Source organism: Ursus americanus, chromosome 4 (genome assembly GCF_024610735.1).
Source record: "Ursus americanus isolate L20-20 chromosome 4, mUrsAme1.1.p, whole genome shotgun sequence".
Classification (NCBI taxonomy): Eukaryota; Metazoa; Chordata; class Mammalia; order Carnivora; family Ursidae; genus Ursus; species Ursus americanus.
The window spans coordinates 32,431,685-32,453,424 of record NC_142130.1 but is presented as its reverse complement, the minus strand read 5'-3'; the positions used below and the strand labels follow the sequence as shown (position 1 = coordinate 32,453,424).

At 38.4% G+C, this 21,740-nt stretch overlaps 1 protein-coding gene across 3 annotated transcripts in view; it reads left to right on the top strand.

Moving 5' to 3' along the window:
* DRC9 (dynein regulatory complex subunit 9) overlaps positions 1-21,740 on the top strand; it is a 45,400-nt gene that overhangs the window by 10,070 nt on the left and 13,590 nt on the right. For all 3 annotated transcript variants that reach the window (XM_087861559.1, XM_045812675.2, XM_045812674.2), the window contains exons 4-6: positions 932-1,146; positions 3,410-3,538; positions 12,127-12,208. In XM_087861559.1, the coding sequence (XP_087717685.1) occupies positions 932-1,146; positions 3,410-3,538; positions 12,127-12,208 (426 nt within the window). The remainder of the gene's footprint in view (positions 1-931; positions 1,147-3,409; positions 3,539-12,126; positions 12,209-21,740) is intronic.

The window sequence follows — 21,740 nt, the reverse complement described above, 5'->3', positions numbered from 1 at the left end:
AGCACTTACGTAGTTCTGTGTGCTGTTCTAAATGCTTTATGTATATTAATTTATTTAATCCTCTAACTCTGTGAGGGCAGGTATTATAATCCCTATTTTACCAGTGGGAAAATGGAGGCATAGAGATATTAAACCATTGTCTAAGTCAGTATGGTTTAGTAAGAAAGCAAGCCAGGATTTAAATAAGGAAGTTTGGTTTCAGAGTCCATAGGTATAATCACTAAAAGCTGAAGCTTTTAGCAACAGATTAAATAGGAATTATCAATTAAAAGACATACGCTATTCCTCTGGTTGATGCCTACCCCTTAGTGTTCAAGTTTGGGTCTGAAAAATGAATTATTTTGGCTTTTCCCCAATGACCTTCGAAATGTATACCACACCACTAATTTTACCAAATTATGCTCTTTGCTATGATATTCCTTTCATTCTTTATATTTCATATTCATTTGTTCAATGAACATTTGAGTTTTCTATGCCCTAGACATTGTTCTAAGCAATGAGACTATAAAGATGGCTCCATTTATTATGCAGTCTTGTTCCAAAAAGAATTTGAGGTGAACCAAGATCTCTAAGACGCTGTCCCTTCCCTCATAGAATTTACAGTCTAATGGAGACATTTATAGAAATAATTTCACCGTGGTAAATATCTGCTAATAGAGATATTTCACAAATAACTTTACCTTTAATCTTAGTCTTAATGTTTCCCCGCTGTAAGTTGAGGAAAGAAGATGAGAGGAATGTTGTCTAAAGGCAGGAAGGAACAAAATAGCAGGACATGATTTACGTGGCTGAAGAAAAGGGTAGTTTTCTTGTGTGTTGAATATAAGTGGCAGAGGTGAGGTTGAAAAATGTAGGCAGAAGCCCTGGTGTAGCATTGTTTCTTTACTCTTTTAAAATCTGTCTTACATAAAACATCATTTCTTGTTTTTAGAAGAAAAACAACAGCTTAGAAAAACTTTCAGAGACCTCAAGAATCTCAAAAATATCCAGTCCATTCTTACCTAAAGAAGAAACCAAGTTGCCAGAAATCCAAAAAGAAAGCCAATATACCGACGAGTTTAACAAAATGCAAGATCCTGTCTTCAAAACACCTACAAGACAGACCATAATGTCTACGGAAATACTGAAGAAAATTCAGATGGATAGGTAAAGAAGGAGAGCATATTCAGAAATGTAATAGTATATTCATTATGGATGAAAAATGGGTGCAAGCGTGGCTGACTGCTGTCTTCTCTTAGGGATTGGTCATTAGATGCAAAGATACTGCTGATAGTGGGATTAGCTAAGACTGCCTAGAGAAAGTGTGGTACATTTGAAAGTATGGTGGCTATATGATCATGGGCAAGTTGTTGAGCCTTTGTTTCCAGTTTTTACAAGTGAAAATAATTTTGGCAACTTTGCAACATCAGTGTGAGGATTAAAAACAGGGCTGCAGCCAAGTGCTTGGCACAAATTGGTAGCTGTTGTGATGCGTTATCCATGAGTAAGAGACACCATCCAGGTAGCCAACTTTTAAGCTGAGTTTTAATCCTGAGAATTTCTTAAAGCAGTCTCGGTTTCCATTGTCTCATTATTCAGTTTTTTGTCAGGCTTGCTGACAAGGAAGCCTGATAAGTTTAAAAGACGATGTAATGTTATGGTAAGAATTGGTAAATGAATATTTATAGAAATTACCTGGGGCCACTAGCCATATCCAGCCTGTAGTCTGTTTTTGAAAATAAATTTTATTACAATACAGCATTGCCCATTTGTTTACATATTGTTTCTTGCTGCTTTCCTGAGTAGCAAAGCTGAGTAGTTGCAACAGAGAATTTGTGGCCTGCAAAGCCAAAAATACTTACCATTTCCCCCTTTATAGGAAAAGTTTGCTAACCCCTGCATCAGAGGGGTAATGTTTCTTGTGAAATCAGTCTGGCTCAGATTTGTATACATGACAGAAAGGTGTCCTGCTTATAAACACCAATCTAGTTCATGTCTTTTTCATTCTCTGTGAGATGGCTCGTATCTTTTCAATTGTTTTTTTTTACTTTGGTGTACTTAACTTTTTTCTTGATATAGTTATTGAATCTTTCTGTTTGAACTATTGCCAATAAATTATTATGTAAAATAGTGAGTGTAATTCTTAGTGACTCTATATGAAAACATTAAATAGTAGTTTTTAAAATTCTGTACCTATGAGGATATTATAAAAAGTAATGGATGGGGCAGTTAGGTAGCTCAGTTGGTTAAGCATCTGCCTTTGGCTCAGGTCATGATCCCAGGGTCCTGGGACTGAGCCCTGAGTGGGGCTCCCTGCTCAGCAGGGAGCCTGCTTCTCCCTCTCCCTCCGCTGCTCCCCCTGCTTGTGCTCTCTTGCTCTCTCTCTCAAATAAATAAATACAAATCTTTAAAAAATAAAATAAAAAGCAACAGACAGTCAGGAAGCCTGGATTATATAGTTCTACCTTTTTCTCAATTTAGTTATGTGACCTTGGGCAAGTCATTTAACCTTCCTGAGCCTGGGTTACTCATCTCTAAAATGTGAGTGGTTTATTAGCTCTTTTATTTTTTTAAAGATTTTATTTATTTCTGGGGGGGGGGCAGTGGCAGAAGGAGAAGCAGACTCCCCACTGAGTAGGGAGCTTGATGCAGGGCTCCATCCCAGGACCCTGAGATCATGACCTGAGCTGAAGGCAGATGCTTAACCAGCTGAGCCACCCAGGTGCCCCATTAGCTCTTTAAATTTTTTTTAAAATGACTTAACTTTTGCAAAATTATGAAATATTTTTAAAATGCAGAAAAATATGAAGAATGAAATAATGAATACTTCTGTGTGGAACCACCAAATCTTAACATTTTACCATGATTACTTTAGAGGTTTTTTTTTAATAAAATATTTAAGATGCAATTGGAGCCTCTGATGCTAGCTCCCTCACTCTTCCCCCAAAGACAAACTCTCTTCTGAATTGGTGTTATTCTCTTACATTCTCTTGTGATACTTTTGTTAGGTATGTATGTGTTTTATTTAAACAATACAGTTTTATATGTTTTTAAATATTATATACATAATATCATACTGTACATTCAATGTTTGTTAGTTCTTGGTATGTAAACTTTGTTAGGTTAAGGAAGTTCTCTTTTATTTCTAGTTTGCTTAGAGTTTTTGTTGTTTATTTTCAAATGAGTGGATATTGAATTTTGCCAAATGTCTTTTCTGCATCTGTTGTGATGGCCATATGGTTTTTCCCCTTTGCTTTTGTTTATGTGTTGAATATAGACTTTCTAATGCTAAACTATTCTTGCATTCCAGGAGTCATTCCGACTTAGTTATGATTTTCATCCCGCATCTTAACCTGTGTGACTTCTGTAGCCCTTTGTAAATGTAAGAAAATATACCTTATTAACTCATCCTTTTTGTGTCTCCTTACAGGCAATTTTTCAGTGATATAATTACAAATACCATGCAGGAGTTGGAAGAGTCAGGCACTTTCACCAGTCTCCTGAAAGCCCTGGGCAAAGAGAGGGAAAACAAAATGCATTTCTATGATATCATTGCCAGGTGCGAGTAATATTAGGTTTATTTGCTGTGTTGTATTTTTTTGGTAAGATTTTTATTTATTTGAGAGGGAGAGTGAGCAAGAGATTGAGAGAGAGAGTGAGAGAGCAAGCAAGCGAGAGAGCGTACACACAAGCGGGGATGGGGCAGAGGGAGAAGCGGACTCCTCTTTGAGCAGGGAGCCAACGTGGGGCTCACTCCTAGGACTCTGGGATCATGACCTGAGCTGAAGGCAGACCCAGGCGCCCCTGCTGTGTGGTATTTTAAAGTGCCATAAAACTTTTACCAGAGGTTCTTGATTTCTAAAGCAAATCAAATTTGTGCTTCCCAGGGAAGATAAATAGACCTCAGAAATTTAGGTGCTAATCCTAGTTCTGCTGGGACAATAATTAAGATTTCTGGGCTTCAGTTATGTGTATCTACAATATGTCAAGAATATTCTTCCTATTGTACAGTAATCTTTTTTTTTAATGTTAATTCTGGTTAGTTAACATACAGTGTGATATTAGTTTCAGGTGTACAATACAGTGATTCGGCACTTCTCTCCAACACCTGCTCATCATGACAAGTGCACTCCTTAATCCTCATCGTCTTTTTAACCCATACCTGCCCCGCTCTGGTAACCATGGGTTTGTTCTCTTTAGTTAAGAGTCTGTGTCTTAGTTTGTCTCTCTCTCTTTTTTTTTCTTTTGCTTGCTTGTTTTATTTCTTAAATTCCACATATGAATGAATGAAATACGGTATTTGTCTTTCTCTGACTTATTTTGCTTAGCATAATACTGTCTAGCTCCATCCATGTTGTAGCAAATGCCAAGATTTCATTCTTTTTTATGGCCAAATAATAGTCCGTTGTGTATATAACATCTTTATCCATTCTTCAATCGATGGATACTTGGGCTGCTTCCATATCTTGGCTATTGTAAATAATGTTGCTATAAACATAGAGGGGCATGTATCCCTCTGAATTAGTGTTTTTGTGTTCTTTGCGTAAATACCTAGTAGTGCAATTCCTAGATCATAGGGTAGTTCTATTTTTAACTTTTTGAGGAACCTCCATATTGTTTTCTACAGTAGCTGCATCAGTTTACATTCCCACCAAGAGTGCAAATGGTCCCTTTTTTCTCCACATCCTCAACCAACACCTGTTGTTTCTTGTGTTGTTGATTTTAGCCATTCTGTCAGGTGTGAAGTGATACCTCATTGTAGTTTTTTTTTTTTTTTTAAGATTTTATTTATCTATTTGACAGAGAGAGAGACAGCCAGCGAGAGAGGGAACACAAGCAGGGGGAGTGGGAGGGGAAGAAGCAGCCTCACAGCAGAGGAGCCTGATGTGGGGCTCGATCCCACAACGCCAGGATCACGCCCTGAGCCGAAGGCAGACGCTTTAACCACTGTGCCACCCAGGCGCCCCCTCATTGTAGTTTTGATTTGCATTTCACGGATGGTAAGTTTTGATGAACATCTTTTCATGTGTCTGTTGGCCATCTGTATGTCTTTGGAGAAATGTCTGTTCATGTCTTCTGCCCATTTTTTAACTGGATTATTTTGGGTTTTGAGTTTTAGAAGTTCTTTATTTTGGGCACCAACCTTTTATCAGATATGTCATTTGCAGATATCTCTTCCATTCTGTAGGTTGCCTTTTAGTTTTCTTGATTGTTTCCATCACTGTGAAGTAGCTTTTTTTTTTTTTTTAATGCCGTCCCAATAGTTTATTTTTGGTTTTTCCCTTGCCTCAAGGGACCTATCTAGAAAAAGTTGCCACAGCCAATGTCAAAGAAGTTACTGCCTATGTTTTCTTCTAGGATTTTTATGATTTCAGGCCTTATATTTAGGTCTTTAATCCATTTTGAATTTATTTTTATAGATGGTGTAAGAAAGCGGTCCAGTTTCTTCCTTCTGCATGTTACTGCCCAGTTTTCCCAACATTCGTTGAAGAAACTTTTTCCCATTGGGTATTCTTTCCTGCTTTGTTGAAGATTGATTGACCATATAATTATGGATTTATTTCTGGATTTTCTGTTCTGTTCCATTGATCTATGTGTCTGTTTTTGTGCCAGTACCGTACTATTTTGATCACTACAGCTCTGTCATGATTCCAGCTTTGCTTTTCTTTTTCAAGATTGCTGTGGTTATTTGGGGACTTGTGTGATTCCATACAAATTTTGGGATTATTTGTTCTAGTTCTATGAAAAATGCTGTTGGTATTTTGATAGGGATTGCATTAAATATGTAGATTGCTTTGGGTAGTAGAGACATTTTCACAAGATTTGTTCTTCCAATCCATGAGCATGGAATGTCTTTCTATTTCTTGTTATTGTCTTCAGTTTCCGTCTTCAGTGTTTTATAGTTTTCAGAGTACAGGTTTTTCATCTCTTTGTTAGGTTTATTCCTAGGTCTGTTATTTTTGGTGCAATTGTAAATGGGATTGTTTTCTTAATTTCTGTTTCTGTTACTTCATTATTGGTGTCTAAAAATGCAATAGATTTCTGTACACTGATTTTGTATTCTGCAACTTCACTAAATTTGCTTAGCAATTTTAGCAGTTTTTTGGTGGAATCTTTGGGTTTGAGATACATACCATATATATATATATATATATATATATATATATATATATATATATATATATATATATATATGGTATCATGTCATCTGCAAATGTGGAAGTTTTACTTCTTCCTTACTGATTTGGATACCTTTATAGTAATCTTTCTTAAGACTGAATTCACTGAAAATCCCTGATAGCAGGTGATAATAAAAAGCATGCCAAGGGAAGTTTTCTTTTCCAGAGCCTTTCAACTAATTCCAAAGATTTTCATACTCTAAGAAATTGAACGCAATCAAATGATGTGGGGACCAAGATAAATTTTTGTATATGAACCCTGAATACTCAGATGAGCGTGTTTATCTTGTTTGCACAGGAATTGTTTTTCCTTGAGTTATTTTCTCTTCCTTTGTCCCTTAGAATTGGTAATAAATTCTGTACTAGGGATATTTTGATGGCGAGATTGATTAATACGTGTAAAGCATTTAGGATAGTTCCTGGCGCATAGTGTCTAATAATAATAATAGCTACTATTATAGATTTAACATTGTGAGCACATTTTGTTACTTAGTAATTTCAAAAAAAGCTAATCAAGTAAGAAAAATAAAAAAGAAATATATGTACCACTATTTGGAAGGGAGAAAATAATGTAGACAGTTTTCCAATGATTTATTTTACATATGTCATTATGTATGATAATTTCTTCTTTTAATTTTTCTTCTAAATAGATAGGCATCAATTTAGACTTATTTAAGTTGGAAAATTATATCTAGATTTGGACAAATCAGTAACAAATTGTTTAGTATTTTAAGTATTGTGTAATTGGCACTTTTAAAATCACATACCTAGTGTTAGATATAAGATAGACAAGATTGTCTATTTAGTTCCTGAATAAGAGCTTTATGAGATAAAATGTGTATACTGTTAAAGAAATTATTCAGACCTGTTAAAATGGTAAGGAAGGCTTTATTCAGGACTGCTTTAATAGGGAGAGAGATTAGGCTCAACTCTGAATATAGTAAAGGCAGCTGAGGATTTCTAGCCAGTGAGAACAGTGAGAGGGTCAGTGGATGGAAAATTACTAAGAGACATAAAGAGTGGAGGATTCTTTGTAAACAAATTTAACAGGATTCTTGCTGAAAGCAGACCAAAGGCTTAGACATCAAGGATGGGGGATGAGGAATTTGGTCAGATATCCAGGGTGATCAGATGTCAAGGGTGGGGGATTCTCTCTAAACTGACTTAATAGAAATCTTGCTAAACTGGGCTATGCAGGCTGAAGGCAGGGACAGGGGCCAAGGTCATGCCTAGTAGAGAAGGCGGCTCAGAGGAGCCTGATTAGTTTGGTCAAGGAGAGAGTCTTTGTCAATACCATAACATTCATCCTTTTAAAGTGTACAATTTGGTGTGTTTTGGTATATTCACAGTTGTGTAATCATCACTACTATCTATTTCCAGAACATCCTCATTATTCCAAAAAAAGAAAGCCTGTACTCATCAGTATTCACTCTCCATCCATCTCTTCTCAGCTCCTCTGTTTAGTTTTAAATGAGGATTCTCTTGGTGGTAATGATCTTCACTAACAATAAAGTCTTACAAAATAATAAGAAAAGTACCAGTATGTAAATAGAAAAATGGGTAAAAGATAAGTGTGATGAGTGAGTCTTGGGGAAAGCCCCGAGGGCCTGCCATGAAATGATTTTTCCTTCTTCCAGGAGTGGAGGATGTGAAGGACATGCTTAAAGTATGCATTCTACCTGTGAGATGCGTACATATCTGCCCCTGAGTAAGAATTAATAACATGTAAAAATCCTCTGCTTAAGCCCCGTTTGGTTAAGAATCATTCTCACTTTTTTTTTTTTTAAGTCATCTCTATATCCAACGTGGGGCTCAAACTCACAACCTCGAGATCAAGAATGGTATGCTCTTCTGACTGAGCCAGCCAGCCACCCCTCGGTTATTTTTTAATATGTATCCCACTTCAGTATTATTCAGGGGTGACAGACCATGTAGTTTTTCAAAGCAAAAGAAAGAAAATTTGTCAGGTTTTAAGGCTTTTGAGGTTTTGGTCAGAAGGTGGAGATGTATGAGGTATTAATTTCATCGTGGTCACTCAGTCTCTACTCTAGAAAGGCAAACAAAAGGAGCCGGAACAGCCCCTCCCCTTGCTGAAGCCGTAACCTGGATGCTCCTTATTGGAACTCATCTGTAGAATATAGGTCACTAAAAATGTGCAGACGACACCGGCACTCTTCCCGTTTGTGGCAGAAAGGTGTACGTAACTTAAATACTATGTGAGTATTGTTTGGGCATTGCTTTTTTTTTTTTTTTATAGACTTCAGTTTTAGGTTTATAGAAAAATTGAGCAGAAAATAGAGTTCCTATATACCCTTATTAACATCTTACATTAAAGCAGTGCATTTGTTGTCATCGATGAGCCAGTACTGATACATTATTAGTAACGAACGTTCATAGTTTACACTGGGTATCACTTTTTGTGTTACACATTCTATGGGTTTTGACAAACGTTTGGTGACATGCATTCACCATTCCAGTTTTATTTATTTTTATTTTTAAAGATTTTATTTATTTATTTGTCAGAGAGAGAGCACAAGCAGAGGGAGCAGCAGGCTCTCTGCTGAGCCAGGAGCTCGATGCAGGACTCGATTCCCGGACCCTAGGGTCATGACCCGAGCCGAAGGCAGACACTTCACTGACTGAGCCACCCGGACGTCCCCACCATTCCAGTTTTATACAGATAGTTTCACTGCCCTAAAAATTCTCTGTGTTCTACCTGTTCATGCCTCCTGCCCTCCCTCTGAGTCCCTGGCAAGCACTGATTTTTTTTTTTTCTGTCTTTATAGTTTTACCTTCTTCAGAATGTCATGTAGTTGGAATCATACAGTACATATGTTTTCCAGATTGGTTTCTTTCTCTTAGTATTATGCGTTTAAGGTTCCTCTGTGTCTTTTCATGCTTGCCAGCTCATTTCTTTGTTAGCACAGAATAATATTTTATTGTCTGGATGTATCTATTCACATACTGTAGGACAACTTGTTTGCTTCCAAGTTTTGGCAATTATTGAATGAAACTACTTTAAATATCTATGTATAGGGTTCTTTTTTAAAAAAGGTTTATTTATTTATTAGAGAGAGAGCCGGGAGGAGGGGGCAGAGGGCGAGGGAGAGAGAAACTCAAGCGGACTCTACATTGAGTGTGGAGCATGATGCGTGGCTCAGTCTCATGACCCTGCAGTCAGTCCTGAGCCAAAACCAAGAGTCAGACGCTTTAACTGCCTGCGCCGTACCACCCAGGCACCCCTCTATGTACAGGGTTTTGTGTGGACGTAAATTTTTAACTCATTTGAGGAAATACCGAGGAGCATAGTTGCTAGGTTGTTATGGTAAGAGTATGCATAGTTTTATAAGAAGCTGCCAAACTGACTTTTGCATTCTCACCAACAGTGAGTGAGAGTTCCTGTTGCCCCACATCCTTGGCAGCATTTGGTGGTGTCAGTCCTTTGGATTTCTGCCATTCTATTCGGTCGTGTCTAGTGGCCTCATTGCTGTTTTAATTGGGCATTGCTTTTGATAGAGAATAAAAAGTGGGCTGACTGGTCTTTATCTCTTAGTATGCTGAAATTTCCTTTCTTTAGTGATGATGAATCAAAGTGTAGTCCGATCCAGAGAGATGAGACATCCTTTGATTTGGCATATCTAAAAATGATAGGACAACACAGTTTACTGAAGGGGACACATAGTGGGCCAATAAACATATAAGAAATGTTTATCTTCAAATCAATAGTATACTGGGATACCTGTGTGGCTCAGTGGGTTAAGTGTCTGCTTTCAGCTCAGGTTATGATCCCAGGGTACTGGGATCGAGGCCCATATCGTGCTCCTTGCTCAGCAGGGAGTCTGCTTCTCCCTCTGCCAGCTGCTCCCCCTGCTTGTGCAAATGAATAAATAAAATCTTTAAAAAAAATTAATAGTATACCATTTTTCATTTTCCCCACTGGCCAGTTTTCTTCCTAATGACAAACAACAGTAGTGGGAATATAGTTTTAGATATACTCTATTGGGTTTTTCCATGCCCCTAGAATAGTTAGAGCACCATTTTTGGTTAAGTTAATACTTAGTATTTTGATGATGATTATTATGTGTTAATAGTTCACAGATGGGACATACAGTATATATAACGATTAAATTTTCCTTCTTGAACAGCTTTTTTTTCCTCCTAGAGTTTTTGTTTGTTTGCTTGTTTTGGCATTTCTGTTCCAAATCCAGCACCCAACTCTTCACCAGAGCCCTGAAGCCCTTTAAGTGTAGTCATACATACTAAGTCGTCTTCTTTCTTTCTTTCTTTCTTTCTTTCTTTCTTTCTTTCTTTCTTTCTTTCTTTCTTTCTCCTTTTGCGACTTTCTTCTGTTCTTTTTCTCCTATTTGTTGCTGTTGTTCCTAGGACCTGCAGCATTGCTATGGTCCTGGGCCTTCCCTCATCTCCTGAGATGTCCTTTTGATCCTGTTTTCTAGACCCCCATTCTTCCTCTTTTTTTGTGTGACTCCTTCATTTTGTTGGAGCATGTCTTTATGTAACTTATTGAACAAAGGGTGCATGAAAGTTAAATATATTAAGATCTACATGTCTGAAAATATCTTTTTCTGCCCTCACGCTTTATTAGTAATTCGACTAGGTACAGATTTTTAGATTGAAAATCATCTCTCATAATTTTGAAGGCAATACTGCACTAATTTCTAGTTTCCATTGTGAATGACATTTATTTAACTGAATTTAACTGAACCCTAGGGTTCTGAATTTATTATTAGAGATAAATATTTTGCATCTTTCTTATCTGTTTCTTGTCATCTATGAAAGGGAATTACATAATCTATAGTTCCGCAATGACAGTCTCAATCTCAAGATTCTAGTTAAGCACATGCTTACTAAACATTCCTGAATAGCAACACTTATCTAGATGCTATTTAGTGGTAAGGTGTTTTGATTGTTGCTATAGATGAATGTTTGCGTACCCCACCCCTGCCCGCCCCTAATTTATTTGTTGAAATCTTAACCTTCAATATGATGATATTAGAAAGTGGGACTTTTGGGAAGTGATTAGGTCATGAGGGTAGAGGCCTCATGAATGAGATTAATGCCCATATTAAAGAGACCCCAAAGAGCTGCTTCTCCCCTTCCATCATATAAAGATGCAAGTGAAAATGACCATCTGTGAACCAGGAAACAGTTTCTCACCAGACACTGAATCTGATGGTGCCTAGATCTTGGACTTCACAGCCTCCAAACTGTGAGAAATGAATTCTGTTACTTATAATCCACCCAATCTGATATTTTTGTAATGGCAGCCTGAGCTAGGACAGTTTTTATTTTGTTTTGTTTATTCTTACATTGTTTTATTTATTATATTGTTTTGTTATTTTGTTTTTCTTTAAACCTAGATAATGGGATTACTAGAGGTAAATAGAATTATCATTCAGATAGTCCTGAATTTGAATCCTACTTTGTCATTTACTGTTTGTATGACCATGACAGGTGTGTTAAGTCATGTCATCTGAGAGATGCCGAGATGAGATTATTCATCAGGGGAAACACTTGTGTGAGAGAAAATGTGGAGGGAGCCTTTGGACTCAATGTTGAACTGACCCCAAGTGAAGGAGAGGGAAGGTTAGGTGGACGAGAATGCCTGCCCTTCCTTTTTTCTCTTCCTGTTCCTCCTCCTCTTAGCTTTTTCGCAGCAACAGCTGTTTTACATAACAACACATAAACCGAAAACTCCTCTTCTGGTTTACTAAAACAAAATCGCAGTGTTCTAGAAACTGTGACTGAAAGTGTGTTCCATGGACCAGCACCATTAGCAACATCAGAGAATTTATTGGACATGTGAATTCCAGGGCCCCATCCCAGACCTACTGAGTCAGAATCTCTGAGGTAGAGCCCAGGAATCTGTTTTTGAACATTGGGGGTGAACCTTGTGCACACTAGAGTTTGAGAAGCACTCCTCTAAACAAATCATTCTTATTTCTTCTAGGGAGGAAAAAGGAAAAAAACAGATAAGATCTCTTCAAAAACAGCTACTTAATGTCAAAAGAGAACGGCAAGCTGAAGTACAGGTAAGAATCACGGGGCCAACACCGAAAGTTACTGAGCTAAAGCAGCCACGTAGAAGCCATCTTTCTTAAGCAAAGAAAAATTACATATGAGAAATTGTTGTTTCTCCTGGGATGCCTTTTCTAAAGAGAGTATATATAAAGAGAGTAACTAGAGCGTTGCCTGGGATATATAAGTAAGTCCAGAATAGAATTTGGGGAGCCCCCAACCCTCTGGAACTCTTAGTCTGTTCTTATTCCTCCCATCCCACTCAATCATACCACCTACCCCTTCCCTGGAGACCTTATCTCAGACGGTCTCTTGTATTCCAGCATCCCAGATGGGACATGAAGTGCATTACAAACCTCCTTATACATGATGGTTAGGTCTGATAATGTCATCTGTATTGTAGTTCAAGTATAGAGTGGATTTAATGGGCTTTTATGGTCATTAGGACCTAAGCTTATATCTAATTTACCTCTATGAGAAAATGCATCCCAAGTTTTAAGCAATAACCTTGCAAAACAATGCTTGGGCTACAGTGTAGGCAGTTAGAAATTAGTTCTATTAGGATTTCTAACACTGTTAGCAGTTTAGAAAGTCACAAAATATGGCCTAATATCAGCTTTTGCCTAGCTACTTGGACAAGTTTATGCTTCAGGTCAGGGAGTCTTCATTATTCCCTATATAGAAGTTAGAAGACTTTTTTTTTTTTTTTAAGATTTTATTTATTTGAGAGAGAGAGAGCATGAGCAGGAGGAGTGGCAGAGGGAGAGGGAGAAGCAGGCTCCCCGCTGAGCAGGGAGCCCGATGGGCTCGATCCCAGGACCCCGAGATCATGACCTGAGCCAAAGGCAGACGCTTAACTGACTGAGCCACCCAGGTGCCCCAGAAATTCAGGACTATTTAAAAAATATATTTGGAAGAACTGTCTAAAAAAGGGTCACTAGCCTTTTTTCCAAGACACTATCTTTTAGGTCTTCTGAACAAATTGCTTAGCATCCTCTCCTATTTTCTACTTACTAATTACAAAGTACCTTTGCTAATGATTTTTGCATCATTATCTGTATTAACCCTCTGCTTATTGCTTACATTTCTTGAGAAACATTTTTCTTTTCTAGAGAGTTTCACAAAACCTAGTGTGCGCTTAGGTTTTCTTTCTAATGAATAGACTTTTTCAGAGGTTTCTTAGCTTTTTTCCTGAAAAATTCTCCCATTATTTAAAAATTCCTCTTGTATTTCTTGACTATTAAAATAGAAGATATTTATGTTAATTTCCTTTTAGCATCCAAATCAGTATCAAAAGAAATCTCAGGCTTGGCACTCTACCGGTTAACTCCCTGCTGTTACTATTACAACCACTTTTTTTTTTTCTCTTTCTTTAAACACTTGTTGATGAAGTAGAATTTTCGAGGCAACATCTAATACTTGTTTATGAAACTTATCCTCTTGGATGTTATCTCAGCCATTCCATTCAAGCAAAGTAAAACTAAAACAATATTATTCAGGTATTTTGATCATCAACAGAGGAATAAACCAAGACTAGCAGATCCAAACCTTGGACCGAAAAGCTATCAAGAAGGAATCAAGTTAAATCCCTAGAGTTACTGAAAAAGCAGTGGTCAAGTCAAGGTTGGAAAACAAGAAGACAGTTAGGAAAGACACAGATACTAGAGACTGATGAGTCAAAAATTATGCCAACAATTAGGATGGTAGGTTTGTGTATGTGAAAGTATATATGGTGGTTACTGGAGTGTGAGAGATCAATTGCCTTAGATAGAAAGCTTCCTCCTGGGTCCCCAGGCGAAAAGATAGTCATAAAAGAAAAGAAAAAAAAAAACCAAGTTGCCCTCAGATTTCTGAATATCAGCATACAAAGCAAGATAACAGTAGAGCAGCATTTTCATGAAGCTGATGGGGAAAGAAGAGAGAACCAAGGTAAATATGGTAAAACCAGTTTATCTGTTTCCTACATTAGAAGCAGACTTAGAAAAGGAGATGGAAATATATATATAAAATAGCATCAAAAATATCAATGAATAGGGGGTGCATGGTTAGCCCGGTCAGTTAGGGGTCTATCTCTTGGTTTTGGCTCATGTCATGGTCTCATGGTTATGGGATCAAGCCCCAAATTGGGCTCTGTGCACAGTGTGGAATTAGCTTTGATTCTCTCTTTCCCCCTCTATCCCTCCCCGCTTGCATGCTCTCTCTCAAATAAATAAAAAAATCTTTTAAAAAAATCAATGAATAGCATTGAATTTAAGAACAACAACAAAATGTGCAAGACTTCTTTGCAGGAGACTATAAAGCACTATTGAAAAATTAATAAGTAAGTGAAAGGATACACTGTATTTATGGATTGGAAGGCTCAATGTGATAAAAATGTCAATTTTATCAAAATTGAATTCAATACCAATCAGAATCCTGATTGGATTTAATTTATTTATTCACTTATTTTTGTGAAATTTGTCAAACTGATTGCAAAATTCATATTGAAATGTGAAGGATCAAAAGTAATCAAGAGAATATTAAAGAGGAACAAAGCAGAAGAACTTGCTTTCCTGACTTAAAACTATCTATATTGGTGCAAGGATTGAAAAATAGAGCAATGGCACGGAAAATGAGGAGAACAATTACATATTTATGACAAGTGTGGTATCACAAAGCAGTAGCAAGGGGTGTTTTAATAAATGATGTTGAAGAAATTAGGTACCTATCTGGAAAAAATTAAACTTTACTCTGACCTGACACCATATATAAAAGTCAGTTCCACGTGATCATAGATCTAAATGTGAGAGACTAAAGCGTAATATTTCTAGATAATATAAGAGACCATTATCTTGACCTTGGGTGGGGAAAGATTTCTTAAGGCACAAAAGGTAAAGTTACAAAGGGAAAGTTTGAAGAATTTGACTACATTAAATTTAAAACTTCTCTTCATCAAAAGACACCAGTAAGAGAGAGAACAAGCCACAGATAGGAGAAGATTCAGTGCATAACCAACAAGGGCTTATATCCAGAGTATGAACAGAGCTTCTACAAATTAATGAAAGCAAGATAGCCACCTAATGGAAAACTAATCAAGAAGGTAAAGAGGCACTTTCAAAAAGAGGTATCCAACTGGCCCACGAACATATGAAAATGTTGTCATCAGAGAAATGCAAATTGAAACCACAAGGAGGCAGTTATCTTCCCATGAGAAGAGCTAATTCTATTTTATTGGTATTATATCTGGTATTATAATGATTTCTCATACCAAATGGTGACAATGTAGAGTAATGGGATTTCTAATACGCTGAGTATTTATTTACTTATTTATTCATTGAAAGATTTTATTTATTTGAGAGAGAAAGCAAGAGAGAGAGCGAGCGTGAACAGGGTGGAGAGACAGAGGGAGAGGGAGAAGCAGACTCCCCGCTGTGCAGGGACCCAGACACAGTTCTCAGTCCCAGAACCCTGGGATCCTGACCCGAGCTGAAGGCCGACGCTTAACTGACTGAGCCACCCAGATGCTCCCAAAATGGTTATTACACATTATGATATATTCATTCACTGGAATACTAAAGTTAAAAATTAATGAAGTGTAGCTACCAAATCATAAGCTTAATGTGGAGCAAAATAGTCCAGACACAAAAAAGACATACTGTATGATTCCATTTTCAGGAAGTTCAAAAAGCTAAACTATTACATGTAAGGATAAATGCTTAGATTAAAAAACTATAAAGAAAGTTACCATGAAATTAAAAATAGTAGATACTTTTGGGGACGAGAAAGAGTTTAGTGATTGAGAAAGGCTACACGGGGGAGCTCATGTCAGATCTGTTTCTTACCCTGAGAGGTTGTATGGGGTTTACTTTATGATAACTGAGATATACATTCGTTTTTATGTACTTTTTCTTTTTCTTTTTTTCTTTTTCTTTCTTTTTTTAAAAAGTAGGCTCCATGCCCAATGTGGGGCTTGAACTCATGACCCTGAGATTAAGGATCACATGCTCTACTGACTGAGCCAGCCAGGCACCCCAATAATTACTATTCTGTTCTAATCCCCAAAGTGTATGACACTTTTGTTTTAGTGGTCAGTTAACTTGGCTAAATTAAAACTAAAAACTCTCACCTACACTGGGCAGTAGCTCATGTCAGTTCACTTTCTTTTATCCTTAGCAGGGCTGGCTGCATTCCTCCTGGCACCTGTGTGCCTCAGGAATCAGCCAAAGATTTGGACAGAGTTTATACACCAAACGTGAAGCTTCCTTTCTCCTTTTCAACATTATTGAAAATTATTTGGCTGTGGTTGTCCAAAATCTGTTTTCTGGTTCTTCAGTCTAAAAAGACTACAGTGTTTTGAATCAGAGTTTTCACTGCTTCACACACGCCACCACCACAACCCATCCCATAGTGCCGACTGTGGTCTAATCAAGGTCATAGCAAGTTGGAAACTCACCACATGCTGCACCCGTCTTACAAGTGTCTTCTCCCTCCACAATCTGCCTGATTTTTGTACACTCCAATGTTTTTATGTAACTTCCTTTTGTTTTGAGTCTAGAGTTCATAATTATTAACTGTATGAGGGTCACACTTACTGGAGCTTATTGGCAATAGTGAGAGTTGAACTTCTAAATACTCAGTTAGGAGAGAGAACCTGGGGTATATAAGGAACTAAAAGAAGGCCAGTTTAGCTGCTGAAGTTTGGAGAGAAAGGGAGAGAATAACATAGATGAACCTAGAATGGGAGACAGGGAACAGGTAATGGAGGGCCTTCTAAGCTACGCTTCTCTGGGCAAACATCATCAAGGGGTGCCGTGTAGGCGGGGGAGGCTCATCATGTAAGAAATCTGTCTCGTCCCAGGGGGTCAGGGTTTGGACCATGTCGAAATTCTGGCTCTGTAATCTTTGTTGTTGTGCTTCTTAGGGCTAGATCTAATCTGCTTCAGAGCCTGGCTTTAGGCTGACCCGGAGTCTCTTTAAGCACGTACGATTAACCTCTCCGGTGCTGGGGCTGCCGCTGAGCTATTTCGCATTGGGAGATATTCGCAGAACAGGATGCCAAGGAGGATTTATTTTTCTCCTGGGCCTAGGGCTTCTCATTTCCTTAAATTTATATATATATTTGTATACAATAATATATCTATATCTATCTATCTATCTATATACATATATCTCTATGTATGTATGTATATGCCTTCAAGGAGAAGGTTGGCAGATAAGGAAGAGTCCTTCGCTTATTTCAGCTTTGCCCTGATTATTGAGGTTAAATGTAGTAACAGTGAAGGATGTGAACCCACTCCTATTCATTTCGACTGGTTACAGAAGGAGCCAAAGGGCGCAAAGCGGGATGTCTTGCAGCCCTAACGTTTCTTAGATCTGGATTCACATGAATGTCCAGACTGGGTGGCCCTAAGCCAACCGTAGCACTACTGATTCCTCAGTTTTTGGTTCGTTACTCAGCAACCCCATTGCCATCCATGGTCATGGACTGTACTTTGGAAAGCTCAGTGCTATGCAGAAGCTTTGCATCATATTTTGTTTTTTTTAAAGATTTATTTATTTGAGAGAGAGAGTGTGTGCGCACATGTGTGTGGGGTGGGGGGAGGGGCAGAGGGAGAGAGAGAATCTCAAACAGACTCCCTGCTGAGCACAGAACCTGACTCGGGCTCAATATCATGACCTGGGGATCAGGACCTGAGCTGAAATCAAGAGTCGAGCACCTAACCGACAGAGCCGCCAGGGGCCCCGCATCCCGTTTTAAAACAGGCCTGAATTACTCCATTCGCCAAACCATACTTTGGTTTTTCTCTGGCCACATTATTACTAACTTTTGCATGTTACATAGTTCTTTTCTTCACTTAGCCCCTCAGGTTTTTGTACTCTTTGATGACTCTAATTTCCTTTTTGGGAGGGGTCTAGATATAGAGTGAGTACCAAAGAGAATTCAAAAATAGCTGAGATGACTCTGATGATCTCTGGGCTCCAAAATGGATTAAAGAAGTAAATGAAAATATAAAAGACATGCTTGCTAATTTGTAAGGAACTCAAAGCTGGTGTATGATAAGTAATAGACATCAGAATACAAAACCCTGTTGATTTTTAGAACACTGAACTGACTCCGGGAGGATGCAAAAGTGAAATGAAAGGCCTAATTTTGTTTAGAAGACTTTTGTAAGTTGAGAGTTGTGAAGACCTGACTTGTCTTCAATAGTCCTATTAGAGGCTTAGCCAGGTTCTAACATGAATCCCTGTCTTAACCACTTTTTGTGGTAGTAACGGCATTTAAAAAAAAATATTTATTTGAAAGCAAGGAAAAGAGAGAGAGGGAGAGTGAGCACAAGCAGGGGGAGGGGCAGAGGGCAAGCAGATTCCCCACTTAGTGTGAAGCCCCATCCCAGGACCCTGAGATCATGACCTGAGCCAAAGTGAGACGCTTAACTGACTGATTCACCCAGGCGCTCTGTAGTAACAGCATTTTTCAGAGGTGCCTGCCTTCCCGTCTTCTGTAGACTTCGCAGAGTCTTCCTTTTACAGTGCTGCTGCTGCTGGATTGTCCTCAGAACCCTGACAACCATGACCAGTCTTGTGAAAAGCGTTTGAAGTGCTTCCTCTTTGTTTTGATTACTGCAGTTTGTGGCCCAGCATAGTTTTTGTACAACAGGGAAAAAAATACTCCCCTGTCCTCTGTTATAGTTAGACATTTATAATATTGTGTGTAGTTTCAGGCATTACATTTAAAGTTTACTCAGAGATCATCAGTCAAGACAGTGAGGTGTATGGAAACTTTATTACAAAAGGAAAGAAAAGAGGAAATTGGTACAATTGAAACGGGAATAGTTCAAATGGAAATGAAGCAATCCGTGGAATTGGAGCCCAAAACTTTAGAAGTTTGGACCTGTTTCATCTGCATCTTAGAATGGGTGACTGTGTAGCTCAGGGTTTATTCAGAGACTGTTCTAGAATGAACCACTATTCTTAGTCATAGACAGACAAATACAGATGTTACCTTAATACAGAATGGTATTTTTTCTTGTGGCTTTTGTCACTTTAATGGACCACATTCCCATTTTCCTTTTTCCATCCAACCAAACCCTCATCTCTACGTTGTGTTCAACTACGAAAATGGACACTACCATTAAAATCCTTTGGCTCACACTTTGTGGCAGCCATCAGAGCCTTATTAACTATAATTGGTTGACTGCTTGTTTCCATTACTAAATCATGCTCCTCTGAATTCAAATAACAAGTACAGATCTGAAAGCAGTTCAGGGATTTGTTAAGTCAAGTTTGGTCTGCTTCAAAAACCCACAAATATGCTGCATCAGTCCACAGACCTTGATCATGGGGAAGGCTGCAGACACCCTGGATGACTGGGGTTATGCTGGTGGTTTGTGGTGAGGGCAGATCTTTTCGTAGTGAGAATCTTAAAAGAAATTCATACAACCCACGATGACCCTTGGCCTGTACCCCGCTGCTTCTAGGCCGCCTTTTTTTTGCAGACTGGGAAGATGAAGATATGGAATGCTACTGCAGTGAATTTAGTATGCCTTGATCGTGATTTTACCATCAGTAGCCTGCCAGTATTTTCTCTCTTCCTCTGTCCCCACACGGTCACCATAGGAGGCCACAAGTTGTGAAGAGCAGTACAGTTGGGAATAATCTAAAGCCCATGGCAACAGCACTGAAACCACATGCCTTTGGCTTGGCACAGGGTAATTGTAGACCAATGTCTTATGACCTTATTAAGTTACATAACAATACCTTTTGCTTGCCATAGACAGAAACTCCTAGAGTCTTAACTCTGCATTTCTGATCTTCATATTTTTACTCTAAAAGACTCAGTATTCGGTTTGATAAAGAAAGCTGACCAGAACATTTTCTTGAGTTTTTCAGAGTGCATCTTTGTATTGATGCTATTTAATGAATACCTCACCATTCAATACCATTAGATTCTGTGAGAAACAATACTACAGATATTTATATGGGCTGAGGTTTTCTAGAAAAGGTTTTCTGGACTTACGTGGTGTAAAAGCAGGGCCTTGAAGAAAGACTAAGTGGTTAAATAGGTATAAAGATTCTGGCCAATGAGGAAGTGAAGCCATCACATTTCGCTCTAACTCAAGTCTTCCTGGAAATCCAGACTTCATCGCTGACTGCCATACAGCTTGAATTAGAAGAGGGGAGGGAAGCAACATGGGAAGAGACGGGAAAAGGGAGAAGAGTGTAGAAAGAAGGGAGGGGGGGAAAACTGAGCCAAAAAAGACCTTTCTGATTAATTTTAGTGGCCTCTGATCCTTTAAACCATGTTTGTTTTTCATCGTGGATGATCTTGACCGATTTCTGCTTTGTTTCTTCTTCTAATGCTTAGAACTAACTCCACCCTGCTTACATGGTGAAACTAAAGGTGGTTGCTATTTAGAGAAACGGAAATCTCTGACTAAAGCAATGCATTTGCATTATTAATTGTGTTTGCTTGTCGTGCTGTCAGCTATGAAATTACTCATGCTGTGTCTGATTGTTCTCAAACAATCAAATGTTACCTCCCTGACTAAAACCCTTCCGAGGCTTCCCATAGCCCTTGGATTACAATTCAGACTCCATACTAGTGCCTCTGAGGTCCTGCATGGTCCGTCCTACCGCCCTCTCCAACCTCATCTTGTCCCACCCTCAGCCCTCACTGGGATAGTCTCCGGAGTTTTCTTTCAGTTCCCAGAATGTATCCAGGTTTTTGCTGCCTCGGGACTTAGGCACTTATTCTTCCTTTTTCTTAAACTCCTCTTTGACCCCACTTTCATGTGATGTACATACTTATTGTTCGGGTGTCAGATTTAACATTCCTTTTTCAGAGAATCCTTTATAGACTACTGATCTAATGTGGGCCTCCCTTGTTACTCTCTCCCGTGGCCTGGTGTCCTATTCTTTAATAGTGTTTTGCACCTTAAAAAAGTTTGCTGTCTTTTTTAAGATTTTATTTATTTTTTTGAAGATTTATTTATTTGAGAGAGAGCAAGTGAGAGCAAGGGAGCAAGCAGGCAGAAGGGCAGAGGGAGAGAGTCCTGAAGCAGATTCCCCGCTGAGCAGGGAGCCCAACATGGGGCTGGATCTCATGACCCTGAGCTCAGGACCTGAGCTGAAGTCAAGAGTCAGCTGCCCAACTGACTGAGCCACCCAGGCGTCCCTTAAGATTTTAAAGTAATCTCTACACTCAACATGGGCTTGAACTCATAACCCTGAGATCAAGAGGCACACATTCCACCAACTGAACCAGTCAGGTGCCCCAAAAAGTTTGTTTGATTTTAATCACTTCTCTGTCACCAGATTGTAAGTTGTCTCTCGAGGGCAAGGACCACGTCTATCAGGTTTCTACTGTTTAACTTAGTATGGTACGGAATGAATGTTTTTTTAAATGAATATTGAAACCTTAAAATTGCCAAGCACTTTGTGACCTGCAAAGAGTTTTCACATATTCTCAATTAATTCCTTATAATCACTTGCTGAGATATTCCAGGTAGGGCAGATTATTAATATTTTTATTTTATAGAAGGTAAGACTGGGAGAGTTTAACTGACT